At 46.5% G+C, this 15,909-nt stretch overlaps 1 protein-coding gene across 1 annotated transcript; it reads right to left on the bottom strand.

Annotated features, from left to right (window-relative positions):
* Positions 1 to 1,042: 1,042 nt before the first annotated feature.
* Positions 1,043 to 7,978, bottom strand: LOC308041800 (UDP-glucuronosyltransferase 1A1-like; the record flags this gene model as incomplete). Its single annotated transcript, XM_080346709.1, has 5 exons — positions 1,043 to 1,340; positions 3,617 to 3,836; positions 4,640 to 4,727; positions 4,994 to 5,125; positions 7,127 to 7,978. The coding sequence occupies 5 exons, from the start codon at positions 7,976 to 7,978 to the stop codon at positions 1,043 to 1,045; spliced, it is 1,590 nt and encodes a 529-aa protein (XP_080202835.1).
* Positions 7,979 to 15,909: the final 7,931 nt, after the last annotated feature.

The following is a 15,909-nucleotide window of genomic DNA, read 5'->3' as shown; positions in this document are numbered from 1 at the left end:
GAGATGAGAACGAGAAGACCAGCCACCTCAAATGTATGTACACCAATGCTCACAGCCTGGGGAGCAAACACGAGGAGCTGGAGCTCCACAGCCAGTCTGAAAGTTGTGATATCATAGGAATAACTGGAAGATGGTGGGATAATTTGCACATCTGCAGGACTGTGATGGATAGCTATAGGCTGTTCTGTAAAGAGAGGCAGGGCAGAAGAGGAAGAGGAGGAGGAGTAGTGCTTTATGTTAAGGAGCGCCTTGAATGTATAGAAGTCAACTATGGTGATTGTGGAAGCCTTTCAAATGCCTCTGGGTCAAGATCACTTCCTATGACAAAGTAGCCTGCTTGGTTGCTGTGGGGAGAGCAGTGGACGTTGTCTGCCTGGATTTCTCCAGTGTTTTAGGTGCTGTTTCCCACAGCCACCTCCTAGAGAAACTGATGTGTTACAGTCCACACAAGTGGTGTCTGCGGTGGGCGGGGAACTGGATGACAGGCTGCACCCAGAGGATGGTGGTAAATAGGTCATTTTCGAACCGGCAACCTGTCATGAGTGGGGGCCCAATGCTGTTTAATGTCTTCATGAATGATCTGGAGGGTGGGATCAAGCATTGGCTGATGAAACGTGCTGATGATACCACACTGAGTGGGGAAGTGGGCACTTTGGAAGGGCAAACCACCCTGCACGGTGGAAAGGTTGGACCAGATGACCCTTGAGGTCCCTTCCAACGTGGTATTCTATGATTCATAGAGAGGTTAAAATAATATGTCACTGTGAGCCCTTTGTACACTAAGACAAGGAAGCCAGGAGCCTTGGACTCGACACTATCTTCCCAAACGACTGGAGCACTTCTATACAACTTATTTTTAACAATCAATTCTTAATTAAAAGCAAAAATTATATCAGTGAAACAACCCCTCCTATGGTGCTATTTAAAGGAACACAATTATTTCCTGACTGAAAGCCAGCAATTATTTGAGTGAAATTTGAGATGTTTCCTGATCCTTCTGGTCTGGAGCAGAGTCCTTATTCCCTACCACCGGTTCCATCTGCTAGTGAGACTTTGCTTTGGTTGGCTTTCTTGCTCTTCCCTTCTTCGAGCAACACCTGCGGCAGCAGAACAGGCAGCACTTCAGAGAAATGAAGAGGGAGAGGAGCACCACGGCCAGGAGGAATGTGACGACGTCCAGGGAGTGGTACTGGACCCAGTTCAAGTCGTGAGCAGCGGGGCGCAGGTGTGGGGCCCCTTTGTGTCTCATTACAAACTCTACCCAGTGCACGGCCAGGTCCAGGGGGTGGATGGGTCTGTCGAGGTGAAGCTCAGAGAGGCGCTTGATGTTCTCTTTGTACCTGCCAAGGAAAGATGTTGGGTGTTTTCAGTGACTCGTGCTGCTGAGACTGAGACCCCAGAAAAAAGGGATGCAGTGTTAGTTGTCTGATGGCCCACTGGAGACTTCTCTGGTGGTGTCCTCCCACCCCATGAGAAGGATCATGGGAAAGATACAGGCCCAGAAAAGTGCTGTTTTCAATGATTAAACAAAGGAGAAAAGGTATGAGAAAAGAAGAAAAAGCTCAATTTGAGCTGTCAGCAAAATCTTTGGGGTAAAAGTACCTGGCTGAAATGTGTGACTGGGTGTAGAAAAGCCATCCAGCTGAAGATCACGATCTATTATTATTGTAATTAGTAGTAGTAGGTATTGTTACAAGAACAGTGGTTAGGAAACCATGGCAAAAGGTGCCATTTCTTAGAAACACACTGGGGGAGAGGATGCCAAGGACTGAGAGGCCCTAAAACCAACAGAGAATGGGAGTGGGGAAGAGGAAGGTATGTCACACACAATATCACACAGTATCACAGTATGTTTGGGATTGGAAGGAATCTCAAAAGATCATCTAGTCCAATCCCCCTGCTGGAGCAGGAACGCCTAGGTGAGGTCGCACAGGAACATGTCCAGGTGGGTTTTGAATGTCTCCAGAGAAGGAGACTCCACAACCCCCCTGGGCAGCCTGTTCCAGTGTCTGTCACCCTCACTGAGAAGAAGTTTTTTCTCAAATTTAAGTGGAACCTCTTGTGTTCCAGCTTGATCCCATTACCCCTTGTCCTATCATTGTTTGCCACCGAGAAGAGCCTGGCTCCGTCCTCGTGGCACTCACCCTTTATATATTTATAAACATTAATAAGGTCACCCCTCAGTCTCCTCTTCTCCAGACTAAAGAGGCACAGCTCCCTCAGCCTTTCCTCACACGGGAGATGCTCCACTCCCTTCATCATCTTTGTTGCCCTACACTGGACCCTCTCCAGCAGTTCCCTGTCCTTCTGGAACTGAGGGGCCCAGAACTGGACAGAATATTCCAGATGTGGTCTCACCAGGGCAGAGTAGAGGGGAAGGAGGACCTCTCTCGATCTACTAACCACCCCCCTTGTAATACACCCCAGGATGCCATTGGCCTTCCTGGCCACAAGGGCACAGTGCTGGCTCATGGTCATCCTGCTGTCCACCAGGACCCCCAGGTCCCTTTCCCCTACACTGCTCTCTAATATGTAGTTTCCCAACCTATACTGGAACCTGGGGTTGTTCCTGCCCAGATGCAGGACTCTACACTTTCCCTTGTTAAATTTCATTAGGTTATTCCCCGCCCAACTCTCCAGCCTGTCCAGGTCTCTGGATGGCAGCACAGCCTCTGGCCTGTCAGCCACTCCTCCCAGCTTGGTGTCATCAGCAAACTTGCTGATAGTACACTCTATTCCCTATGTCCTGCAGCTTCACTTCATTGTGATGCCTTAAAACACGTTGGGCATGCTGTCTGCAAGACATAATGTCTAGTGTGGTTCCAGGTACCTCCTCAGTGTACCCCAAGCACATTTTCACTGCTCTGTGCTGGGATTGTCCAGCCTTGCTGAGCCAGGGAGCAGCTGACTGTGCTCATACAGCTCCTCATGAGCACTGTGTGTGTTGGGGGGGAAATGACTGAGAAAACGAGTCTGTAAAATAAATGAACGATAATAGCTATGTTTAGGGAACCCTGCCAGCTGGAGGGCAAAGTTTCTTGATGCAGAACAGCCTCAGGACTATACAGAGGCACTGCAACTTGTCTCCTTCTTCCTGCTGCTGTGCAGGCAGCATCTCTGGACAAGCCTCATGCAAAGAAAACCAGCCAGGCAGCTGAGCCTTTCAATCTTTTCAGGCTGCCCACTGACTCATGTCACCACTGACTGGGGGAACAAAAGCAGTGTGCCACATCTGCCTTCACCGACTGCATTTTCTACCACATTGTATCAAAACCCTCTAGGTCACTGCCTGGTAAATTTGACTTTAAGCAGGCGACATATTTTTTTGTCAACTTGATTTCTTCTACTGCACTTCTAACCCATGTTCTCTGATACCTGCATCCTCTCACATCAGCCAGTTCTTGTCACCTAATGATTATGATCCTGGGCAGTGAGAAGGACAGTGCTGTTACAGGGACAGGACAAGGTTAACCCTGGGTAAGCATCAGCTTCTCAGTGATGTAGCTTTGATATAAGAAAGCATATAAGAACAGATTAGCATTCTGTTAAGCTGGAAGCCAGAGTGCTGGTGTTACACAACAGTAAAAGGAGAAGAGCTGTTTTTCTATATACTGACTTCTTATCATTAATAACTGCTTTCAGGGCAGTGGATATGTCCTGTGAAGTCATTTCAAGTATATTCAGCATCAGTCCTGCTCCCCGTGACTCTACTCGCTTGGCGTTGTCTATCTGGTCTCCAAATAACGGCATTAGTACCATTGGCACTGCGTTGCATATGCCCTCGTAGATACCGTGTGAGCCTCCATGGGTAATAAAGGCACGAGCCTTAGGGTGAGCTGTAGAGGAAAGAAAGACTTGCTTAGCTTTTTGGTTTCTTAAGTCACAGTAATGCATCCCCGGGGAAAGAACTTGGGCAAAATTAGCACTGGCAGTCATAAAACAAGAACTTAGGGCTGTCACATGTATCATTACTTATGGACAGACTCAGGGCTGCAGAGAATGGGGCATTACAAGGGACTGAGTGAACCTTGGGTTGTAGAGCCCTTTCTTGGTTTGGGTAATCTCTGGCAAGCCCTGGATAATCCTCCAAAGCTTCTCAGATTTTTGAGTGAAATCAGAGCCAAGTGATGTTAAGGAGGATGTTACCGTCGCTTACTTTTTTACCATGTCTTCCATTTGCTGGCTTTTCAGATGGCCCACAGCTGAGTTCTGTTGTCTAACAAACAAGTGTACACCTGCCAACAGCATGTACTATTTTCTTACTTCAAAGCCTGATGACTCGCCTGGAAATGCTCTCTCGGGCTCCTTAAATTTTAGTTTCAGTCCAGTAGACAAAAACATGACAACACCCCACAGCTGGCTAGTCAGACGTAAAGACCCCCGTTGTTGACAGAAAGAGTAGAGTCAATTGGTGGAACACCTTTCCAAACAGTGTTGTTTCATAATTTGGCAAATTTGAAGTTGCAACCAGGTAAGTTTCTAAGGGACGAGCTCTGGTTCAAACAGCAAGGGCCAAAACTAAATCCTGTGACCCACAGTGACACAGGGACTCAGCAGAGATGATGCTCATGGGGCCTTACCGCAGCAGTATCAGACTAAAAGAAACACGCTGGAGTCACTCAGGGTATCTCAGACCTACCTAGAAGATCCTTCTGTGGCAGCCATTTGACGAGCTTCACGTTCTTTGGCAGGTTGGGTGGTGCCTTTCCCGTGTATCTCCACAAAACCTGTCAAGACAAGTAAGCACAACATCAGTTCTCAGCAACTGGTCTCTTGCTGCTCCTCAGTGGGTTTGCAAAGCACAGCTAAAAACCTCCACGATGCACAAAAGCTGTTCTGTCTTGCGGAGCAGCTGGGCTGATACTTCCTTCTGGCATCAGGGAGCAGGAGAAAGAAGGGAAGACCAAGCACACCAAAAAGCAAAGGTAATCATGTACTGTATTTGAAGAGAGCATTGAATTGCTGTGCTGGAATTGGGAGAGGGAAACCGTACCGTCTGAGGGACAGAGCCCAAGGCATCTGCAATTTCTTCGGCTTTCTTCATAGGAATCTCAGAGACCATGGAGCCCAGCGAGAAGACAACAATGCCATGTTCTCCAGAGGCATTCACAATAGCTTCAAATTCCTGCCAACACAGAGTGCATCCCGAGTCAAAGTCCTTTCCACGTTACGTGCTGTACTTCGTCACATTTGCACAAAACTAGGAAGGCAATAAAATGAGCAGCTGACACATCAAGATTATGATCAGGAAATTTAGTTCTCTATAGGAAAATGAGTCCTGGGTGAAAAAAAATCGGCACAGGTGGATGAACAGAGTTATGGAGGTGTGTGAGTGTTTGCAGAATTGAAGCCTGAGCCATAATACAGTATGGTCATGAGAAAATATTTACTCTAAAACCTTCATGCAGCAAAGCCTGCGTGCTCACAGACAGCAGTTTCTGTGCACTAAACAAGATCCTGTAGCAATACCCAGGTGAATATATTGTGCTTTATTTTCACATATATTACAAGTCAGGTGCTCTGGATTTGGAGTTGATGCTCTTCTTTTCAGACCATGTAGCTGCAAGAGAAAATGAAGAGTTTTGCAAAGTGTTCTGATAGCAGAAAGCTCTAACTTCTAATATCTGCATGTTTTGGGCCTGCTTTGAGTATAATCATATTGAATCACTGCCAATTTTTTAATCTGTTTTGTTTGTTTGATTAAAATACGAGAAGGACTAGGAGATCTGCCACTGGAATTCAAGAACAAAAGGATTCTGTTGAAGCATAAAAACAGCCAAAGGCTGGAGCAAAAATGTTGCACCTTAGCAAAATATTTGATAAGGCCAGGTAAGGACAGACAAAACTGGAGGGAATTACTGCAGGCATCAGAGTTAAGTGGAATAAAATGAACTAAATGTCCCTATAAGTCTGGCAACTGAAAAGTTATATCTAAGGTCTGAGGGGATAACAGGGATCGACCCTCTTAGTTTATGCCCCATAATGTATTTTTGTGGCTGACCAGAATGCCAAGGCTCTCTGCTTGAGACTGGATCCCACAGAGAAGGAGCCATAGAAGGTGTGGTGACAGCCACATCCCGAAGAGCAGACGTCGTGCTCTCCTGGGGGCAAGCAAGGTGAAACGCAGTTCTAATTTCAGGGCTTGGTTGTGTCTTAGCAGACTTCTCAGAAGACGTGCTCTACATTAAGGCACCATAGATATCTGTTTGGGAGTGCAGTTCTGTGTAAACTCACAGGCATCTGGGAACTGCAAAATCCTCCTTGAATTACCAATGTGCTTTTGATACGAAATTCTTCGGCACTTCCTGATGCAGTGGAATGGGTATGGCTATTTCAGATCATATTTAGCACTGTTTATTCTCTATGGGACCAGTCACATCAGTTTTACTCCTTTCTTTAAATGTTTTTGTGTACCAAGGTCTGACTCTCTCCTCAGGAACGCCACTACCATTAAGAAACTTTTTGTAACACTGCTTTGGAAATAGGTGGGTTATTGTACTAAAGTCTTTTTAACCAGGCTCTGCTTGCATAGGTGGGTGCTACACATGACCTTTATGAAATATCTGCAGTAGACATTAACTGAAAAATAAGAGAAAGCGTTAAGAATTAGGAGGATTTCTTTGGGGAAAGTGACAGATATTCTATACTTAAGAAGCTGGCCATAGTTCTAGCAAAACATAGTTGCAGTCCAGATCTGGGACGAGTATTTTGCACAGAAGACCTCTCGCTCCTTCACTGGGTAATGGGGGTTTCACTCAGGTCTGCCACTGTCTGAAATTCCTGCAGAAATGGTCCTCTGCTCAAGGGCAGAAGACTATAGCATTACCCCAGCTAGCACCAAGTCCTATAAACAGGCATACAAAATGGAATTACTGGAAATAGGCTGCTGGAAAATACTGAGGGAAAAGCCCACCTTTTCATGCACGCTTCTGTGGGAATCTGGAGGCCTCCCACAAAATAACATATTCCTCATTGCCCAAGGGATGCAGAGGTGCAAAATGCTTTCCTAGCCACTTCTACCTCACTCTTTCTCTTATTATTTGTTACTGCCAGGAGCTCCACCCAACGGTGAAAGCGAACGGTGCAGTCATAGCTAAGCTAGAGGGGGTAAAAAAAGGTAACTAACCTGTGGTAATGCTTTTTCCTGAGTGCAGCTTATGCCTCCAATCAAGACCATATTAGGCATTAAGGGCCTGGGGTACTCAAAGACAAAGTCATATTTCATGAGCCAAACAGATGCATGGCTGAACAGCTCGAGCATTGTGGCCTCTTGTTGGAGGAATTCCCTGATCAAACCGTCATATGGTGAATAAAGAAAGCTGCAAGCCAGGGAACTGCTCAGGCTAGCTAGGAGGTTGCTGGTGCGCTGCAGGAATGCCATGCGGTCTGTGTGGCGAGTGTAGAACCTAGGAACGTAAGAAGGAGGATTTGGGCACAGGGTGGCGTGGAAGTCTAGGCTGCACGGCAGTCCCCGTAGGAGGTACACAGAAGGTAGGGAGAGGTGTTCAGCCACTATTTGTCCACATGGGAAAAAAGGATCCATAAAGACAGCATCAAATTTGCTTTCTTCAAGGTATTCAATCAGCTCTTTGTTAGACAGAAGATGTTTGCAGGAATCAAAGAACATGCTTGAAATATTTGCTATTTTTGAGAATTTTTCAAAGAAGGATTGGGGTGTGAAACTGCTATACCCCAGCTTTTTAAATTCTGCCTCCACATACTCCCTGGTATAAGACACAGAGTACGTTTTCATGCTATAATGCACCGATGAATCTATCCGCAAATTTATCTCTGGCGCAAGCACCGTGATTTCATGTCCCCTCTGTCTGAGCCGCTCCACAACCGGGCGCATGCTGAGCCAGTGGCTGCCATCGATAGGGACAACCAAAAGCTTTCCTCCTTCAGAAGAGGTCCACAGGAGCAGGAAAAACACAGCCCAGGAGGCAAGAGGATTAAATCCGGGATTTGAAGAAGCCATTTTCTGTGAGCTGTCAGCAAAGTTTTAACCAGCTGCAAAACTGCTGTAGGGGATGAGGAATGAATCGTGGCATATTTTGCACTTTGTTCTTCACTAAGGTGAGTGTTTAATGTTTAACGGACTGTACGATGGTGGGCAGAAACAAGGGTAATTTTTAACTGTGGGTAAAGACTGGATTTGTCTTCTCTGCAGAGTGAAGGCTTTAAGCAACTGGGCCCACAGCAGTCAGCGATGTCTAACAGTGAAAGGCTGAACAGAGTTATGAATGGGAGGTATCAGCTGACTGAGCATTCTCTATCTTATTAGCAAACAGTTAATGATGAACTCCCTGCCTTGAGTCTGCTCAACTGATTGGACGCAGAACTTGGAACAGAAGTCTGACCTGTGGATTAACTTGTGCTCTCAGAGCCTAAACGGGAAGCAATGAATTGACAGAGATTTGATATCCAGTGGGTTGATAAGGTTTATCTTCGGATTTGTTTCTATACTGTACCAGTTATCAAAGCAAAAGCCCTGAGTCTACAGTAGTAAAAGTGATACAAGCTCAGCAATAACTTCTGCTGTTGCAACACCACCGCGGTCTGAAAAACGCAATAAATGACAGGCATCTGCATTATATGCACAGCCCACTAGGGAGATTTGAACAAGTTAGGGAAAGAGGGTAGATACTTACACTCCTGAAGGTTTCTGTTTCCCATCATCCTCTTCTACGCTTTCTTCCACAAATGTGGAAGGAGCTCCCTCTACTGTTTTTGATTGCCTACCCTGCTAGGATTTGGGGTATTCATGCACATTATTGATCTCTGTCGCACACATATGAAAGCAAAATATCATTGCACCTCAGTTATAACTTCGTGGTCTTTATAACTTCGTGGTCTTTAATCTCTGTCTCCACAAAATGTTTACTGACAGAGGTTGGCGTTCAAAGATCACTTTTTAAACTGTGATAAAGGCGTTTATAACAGTACTATCAAGGGATCTAAAGCAAGAAGTACTTCCGTGCATTTGTGTTATCTTAAATGATTCAGAACAATTAGCGGGGCTTTCCATTTGCAGAGGTAGCAGTTGTTTGTAAAGGGATTTTTCTGGATCAGGGCTGTTAGAGGTGAGTCACTGTGCCTGGAGTTCACACGCGATGTTCTACACGCTGAGCAGGAGCTGGCACGCCAAGCAGTGGTGTCACCAAAGTTTGTGTAACACATTAACCAAACACCTCTTTGTGTAGACAGTGATGCAGCAGAATATGCAGCTCTTGCTCAAGAGGGGAGCTCAACTCCAAAAGAGTCCATAGGTGAGTAGCTCAAGGTCAAAGATCTTTTAGAAGGCAATGATACCACAGAATATGTGGTCCTTGCTCAAGAAGGGCCATAAGAGTTCATAGGTGAGGAACTGTTTCAGACTCCAAATGAAGCAGACTTGATCAGAGAGAGCTCTGAACGTTTTCTTCGTGCTGTGCAGCAGCCTGGAAGAGTCGTCGTGGAGCAGGTAAGAGTGACAGGAAATCTGGTTCATGGATGTCTACCTTTGCTGAAGGTAGTTGGGTGTGACAAGCACATTTTGAGGCTAATACCAAGTGTGTCCTAAAAAGGTTCTCCATATGGCACAATAAAAAAGGTGATTCTCATAAGCCAGCAAGAAGGACTATAACATCTAAGAACACTTCATTTGAGAGGAAGGAGTTTCAGGCACGAATACAGTCCCTTTCTGCAGCCTGTTTTAGTGCCACAGGACAGGCTGTGCTCCAGATGGACAGACAGCAGCTCTGCAGAAAATGACCTGGAGTCTTTGTGGACAAGAAGATAAGTAAGATAAATAAGAATCAGCAGTGTGGCCTGCATCCTTGAGACAATACTGTCCTGAGCTATACAGGTGAGACTGCAGCCAGCTGGCTGAGGAGGGGATCCTTCTGTGTTCAGCACTTGGGAGACATGTGAAGATATGTACCTAGTCTGGGGCTCTCCAGTACAAGAAAGACATTGATGTGCTGGAGCAGGTCCAGCAAAAGCCAAGGGGATGGTTAGGGGCTGGGGACCACTGAGAAACATGAGCTTGCTCAGGATTCAGAAGAGAAGGCTGCCAGGAGATCTTACTGCTGTCTTCAACTCCCCTTGTGGGAGAGCATAACGAAGACAGAACCCAGCTCTTCTCAGGGACTCACGGTGACAGGACAAGAGGCAACAGACACAAGCAGCCACATGGAAAATTGGAACTGGATACAATAATAAATTTTAGATATATTGAAGTGTTTTCACTATAATGGTCATAGGAAGTATTCAAATACATTCAATATGACATGGAATGGAACAACTTGAACTGGATATGCTTTGACTAGGAGGCTGGCCGAGAGTCCTGCAAATGACCTTCCAAATGAAAGTATTTAAGGGGTCTATGATATTTCAAAACATAGAGAATCCTTCTTTAAAGAAAAAAAGACAGGAATGTAGAGGAAATCAGCAATGACAAGTTGGTCCACAGGATGTGTTGAAGGTCTCTTGAAATGAAAATCTGCCTTTGCAGCACATCAACAGCCCTGGGTGATGAGGCACTGAGCAACCTGCTCTAATGTCCAAGCTGGCTTTGAGCAGAGGCGCAAGGCCAACGGCGAGTTTCCCAGAGCTAATTCCAGACACAGCTCTTTATCTGTCTTTATACTGTGACAGTAGGATGTCTTTACTGAAACAAGCACTGGTATCTCTTTGCAAAGCAATAGTAGTTTGAAATCCTGCTACTGTCAATTACCCACAGAAAGAGACTTTTCTAACTAAACCTACCTTACGAATTTTCAAGGGTACGTGAGAACCTGCGAGAAGGACAAGAAAAAGGAGAGTATGACCCACCTGTGTTAGCTTCTTGTGAGCACAAGTTACTCCACTAACCATGACCATGTTGGGCATCAATGGTCTCGGATACTGAAAAACAAAGTCTGTCCTCAAGAGCCAAATGGAAGCCTGGCGTAATAGATCCATCACAGTCACATCCCGCTGGAGGAATTCTGAAGCCAGTGTTGCGTACGGTTGAAAAACAAAATTACAGAGAATATAATTTGGGATGTCATTGTCCTGGTTTTGTTAAAAACAAGTTTCTCTTTCAGTGAATTTTGCCTGTCAGCTACAGCCTTCATATTAACTGCATTTTTCCTGGAGAACCAGACACGTGTTTTGGTAAAACCTAGCAATGGAATGCAAACTTATTGATAAGCATGGATGGACATCTCGCGAGAGGGGCGACGAGAGACAGCTGACCAACTGTGTATAACATTCCATTCACGTGAATACTTCATATAAAATGGGAGATCACGAGGATCTCGGCCCTTCTTTTCCCCTCTTGTTCTCATGACCGACATTAGGAGAGGACCTTGCTGGTTGTCCCTGTGAACTGAGGCCTAGTGACAGACTGAATCCAGCTCTGGTTGGCTGTGGAGTCTAATCCAGGACTTTGGGTGCAGGCTCTACAGTTGCTGAGACTTTCAAGATTGGTTTTGTATATTTTGTATTATTTTCTCTATTCTTATTAGTAGCATTAGTAAAACATCTTTAATTTTTCCAACTCTCTTTTCTCTGTCCTTCTTTTTTCCTTCCAATCGCCTCTCCTGAGTGGAAGGGGGGAGAGGGAGGGGCAAAAAGCGGGAAGTGGGGGGGAGAGGGGGTTAACGATACATCTGCCAGGGTTTTATTGTCACCCCGCAATCTTAACCCTCGACAGTCATATATTAGGTTCTTCACCCGCTGGAGAAAGTTCATGCGATCTGTATGACCTGTGAATGCCCTGGGGACATAAGAAGGGGGACTGGGACACTGAGTGGCTTGTAAGTCTAAATCACATGGTAAGCGTTGCAAAAAAAACACAGAAGGGAGTGAAAGATGCTCAGCCAGTATCGGCCCACAGAGTAGGAAAGGATCTGTAAAGACAGCATCAAACTGACTCTCCTTAAGATATGCGACAAGCTCTTTGTTGTACAGTAAGTCTGAACAGGTAGACAGGAACAAGGCAGAGGAATTTTTCAGTAGTTCATGTGTTTTAAAAAGTCTTTCCAGAAAAGATCCTTCTTCAAACGCATTCTGGCCAGTTCTCCAGAAGGTGCGATCCAGCTCTTCCTGCGTGAAAGGCACTGGGTACGTTTTCATAACAAAATTCTTTGTTGGCTTTATGTGGAGAGTGACTTCAGGTGCTACGACAACTATTTCATGTCCCTTCTGCTTCAGACCATCCAACACTTCCCACATGCTGAGCCAATGGCTCCCATCCACCGGCACCACCAGCAGCTTCCCCCCAGCAGCCAAGCTGAGCATGGACAGGAGCAGAACCAGCGTCGCTGTGACTCGTGCATGAGCACTAAGCACCGGGACCATTTCTGCAGAAACCTGGTGAGTACTGCCCACAAAGAAAACCGCTGGTGACACTGAAGGAAGAGCACCAGCTCTGCGCCTTTAAGCAATCTGTGCTTCTCTTTAACTTTTGATCCTTGGAGTTATTTGCTGTCTGGTAAATGTATAATCACACTTTTGATTAAAGGCTGGAGAACAAGAGATCCGTAATCTACATCGTTGCATAGTAAATGTGGTGAGAGTGCCAGATATGCTCTGCCTGGTTCTATTAGAAAAGCTTTGGCAGCTCTGCTGCCTTTGAGCAGATTCTGCCAGGCCACCATAGCCCCTTCAGGCAAAGTGAGATTGACTTTTCTCTCAGATCTCACATAGCCGTCACCACGGTCAAACCTTGTACATGGAGACAGTGCTTCTTAGCCTCAGGGTCCACAACCTGCAGCATTCCTGCTGAATCCAGCTTTAGAAATAGCCTTGGGAAGCAGACAAGTTCATTGACAAAGAAACAAGTGGTAAGGCAGCAAGGGTGCACCAGGGCAGAAGCCTGATGTGCCTTTCTCAGTAAGTAGCGGACCCTGCAACGATTTGCAAAGTTGTATGGATTACACCTGACTGCAAGACTTTGACAGCCCCTCAGACTTGCCTGCTGCTCATCCATCACTCACAAAGGAAGAGAGTACCAAGTAACTCAGCACCCAAGTGAGAGTGCACAGGGTGAGGCAGCACCAGCACCCATCTGTGGGTGTCTGGCCTTGGGAGCCCTGCACAGAGGAGGAGGAGGAGTAGCTGCTCCTTTGCAGGTTGCTGCTGTTTCTTGCTCTGCCCTTGAATAATGGGCATATTTAACTTCTGAGGGTGTCTTACAAGGGATAGAGTCCTTCTGAGCGCTGTGTCCCTGTGGGCCCGGGGTCTTCTTGGACCCATCCGCCCAGAGCACATATGGCAGTGGAAAAACCTCACTGCTGCCCTTGGGAACTGCCTGTAGCTGCAGAAAAATGTCAGCAATTCCTGTCATTTCCCGCGGTCTGGCTGGTGGGAAGCAGAGAGAGATGCTGAGAGCATCCTTCCAGTAGAACCAAGGCTGCTGTGCCCCCCAGGACACCCCCATCCTGAAGCCAAAGAGGCTCTCACCTGTGTTTTGCAGTGGGGGGGTCTCCAGGTCACCAGAAAAGCCAGAGGCAGCACTGGGTTGCACCGCCTTGTTTATTTTTCTTTTTTTTCTCCCAGCCTTTCTTTTGCAAATCTGGATGTTAAAATCCAGGCAAAAATAAACACAAAAAAATATCTCTGGGTGTGAGCAGAACAGATCAGCTCTCCTCTCCTTTCACAGCTTCAAAGGGGTGCTGTGTGAGTGCTCGGCCATGCTGAGAGGCTGCTGGAGACGGGAGGTGATGGATGAGGTGCAGGTGGTGTGGATGCCCATGAGAATTGGGCACTGCATGGGGACAGGCTGAGGAGCAGAGCGACCATCCTCTTGAACTAAAGTACATGCTTTTTCAAGCAGCAATAGAAAATAACAGCAGCAGGAGCTTAGCAGGACACCTGTGCTGCCACAACGTACCTGGATGCCTCCGTCTGTTTTGAGCCCCAAATATTAACTTACATTTAAGGTCTTTTCTGACTTTTTCTATATGTAGCAGTGTGGGGACTGTGGCAACCTCAGGATGTGACCTCTCAGCATGGACCAAGTCATGAGCCAGTGAGACAGTAACGCTGAGCCGTGGCTTTTGTGCACTGAGGTGACTTTCACACCATGAGGCATCGAACCTTTCCTTTCTCCAGCTCTCTCTCCATGACCAAACAGTATCAAGAAAGAAGACGTAAGCACCGGTACTGTTAGCATTCTGGATTTATTTATAGGGCTGGGGTTTGGGTTTTTACCTGAGCATCACTTACAAAGAGTAAATCAGTTGGGTTTGATAAACAAAGGTGCTTACAAAGGTCTCATCACCTAACAGGTAAGCTCCAAATACAGCACTCTGCCTGATGGGGAACTTGGGTGAATACCAGTGGCTTTAGAGCCACTTCCCTGCCGAAACTTTAATTGAGTTCAGGATATTGTAAACACACACAAAACCCATTCAAGGTGTGCGTATGTGACGTATACAGTAAGCGTATAACATTTGCCTCTTCTGTGACAGCGCCTACACACAGATTTCAAAGTGCTTGATAAACCCGACAGTTCTACAGTAGAGCAAATTGTTCTCCTAAAGCCCTTGAAGCAAAGTCTTATGGAATCCCTATATACCCTCCATATCTCCGTTGCAGCCGCAGGAGATTCAAACAGCCCCAGCGAGCACTAGTGACCAGGAGGGTTGTGAACAAGCTGTGCAGACAGGGATCAAGAGGGCGCAGCAGTTTGTGCAGGAGGGTGGGTGAGAAGGGCCGTGCACCCTCCTCGCAGGCCCACAGCCCAGGGGCCCATGAGCAAGGTCTGCAAGGAGAAACTGGCCCAGCAGCACACATTGGATACCGCAGTGGGTGACTGTCAGTTAAGGGGCGCTGAGGCACCATCTGCTGACCTGACAGGGAGTCAGGACAGGTGTGCTGCCTTCTGGGAGCTAAGGACTGACAAACATTCCTTAGCTGTCCCCTGAGATGAGAACGAGAAGACCAGCCACCTCAAATGTATGTACACCAATGCTCACAGCCTGGGGAGCAAACACGAGGAGCTGGAGCTCCACAGCCAGTCTGAAAGCTGTGATATCATAGGAATAACTGGAAGATGGTGGGATAATTTACACATCTGCAGGACTGTGATGGATGGCTATAGGCTGTTCTGTAAAGAGAGACAGGGCAGAAGAGGAGGAGGAGGAGTAGTGCTTTATGTTAAGGAGCGCCTTGAATGTATAGAAGTCAACTATGGTGATTGTGGAAGCCTTTCAAATGCCTCTGGGTCAAGATCACTTCCTATGACAAAGTAGCCTGCTTGGTTGCTGTGGGGAGAGCAGTGGACGTTGTCTGCCTGGATTTCTCCAGTGTTTTAGGTGCTGTTTCCCACAGCCACCTCCTAGAGAAACTGATGTGTTACAGTCCACACAAGTGGTCTCTGCGGTGGGTGGGGAACTGGATGACAGGCTGCACCCAGAGGATGGTGGTAAATAGGTCATTTTCGAACCGGCAACCTGTCATGAGTGGGGGCCCAATGCTGTTTAATGTCTTCATGAATGATCTGGAGGGTGGGATCAAGCATTGGCTGATGAAACGTGCTGATGATACCACACTGAGTGGGGAAGTGGGCACTTTGGAAGGGCAAACCACCCTGCACGGTGGAAAGGTTGGACCAGATGACCCTTGAGGTCCCTTCCAACGTGGTATTCTATGATTCATAGAGAGGTTAAAATAATATGTCACTGTGAGCCCTTTGTACACTAAGACAAGGAAGCCAGGAGCCTTGGACTCGACACTATCTTCCCAAACGACTGGAGCACTTCTATACAACTTATTTTTAACAATCAATTCTTAATTAAAAGCAAAAATTATATCAGTGAAACAACCCCTCCTATGGTGCTATTTAAAGGAACACAATTATTTCCTGACTGAAAGCCAGCAATTATTTGAGTGAAATTTGAGATGTTTCCTGATCCTTCTGGTCTGGAGCAGAGTCCT

This window comes from Nesoenas mayeri (genome assembly GCF_963082525.1).
Source record: "Nesoenas mayeri genome assembly, chromosome: 6".
NCBI classification, from domain to species: domain Eukaryota; kingdom Metazoa; phylum Chordata; class Aves; order Columbiformes; family Columbidae; genus Nesoenas; species Nesoenas mayeri.
Note: the sequence above shows the minus strand (reverse complement) of the source record. Positions and strands in the feature narration are given on the sequence as shown.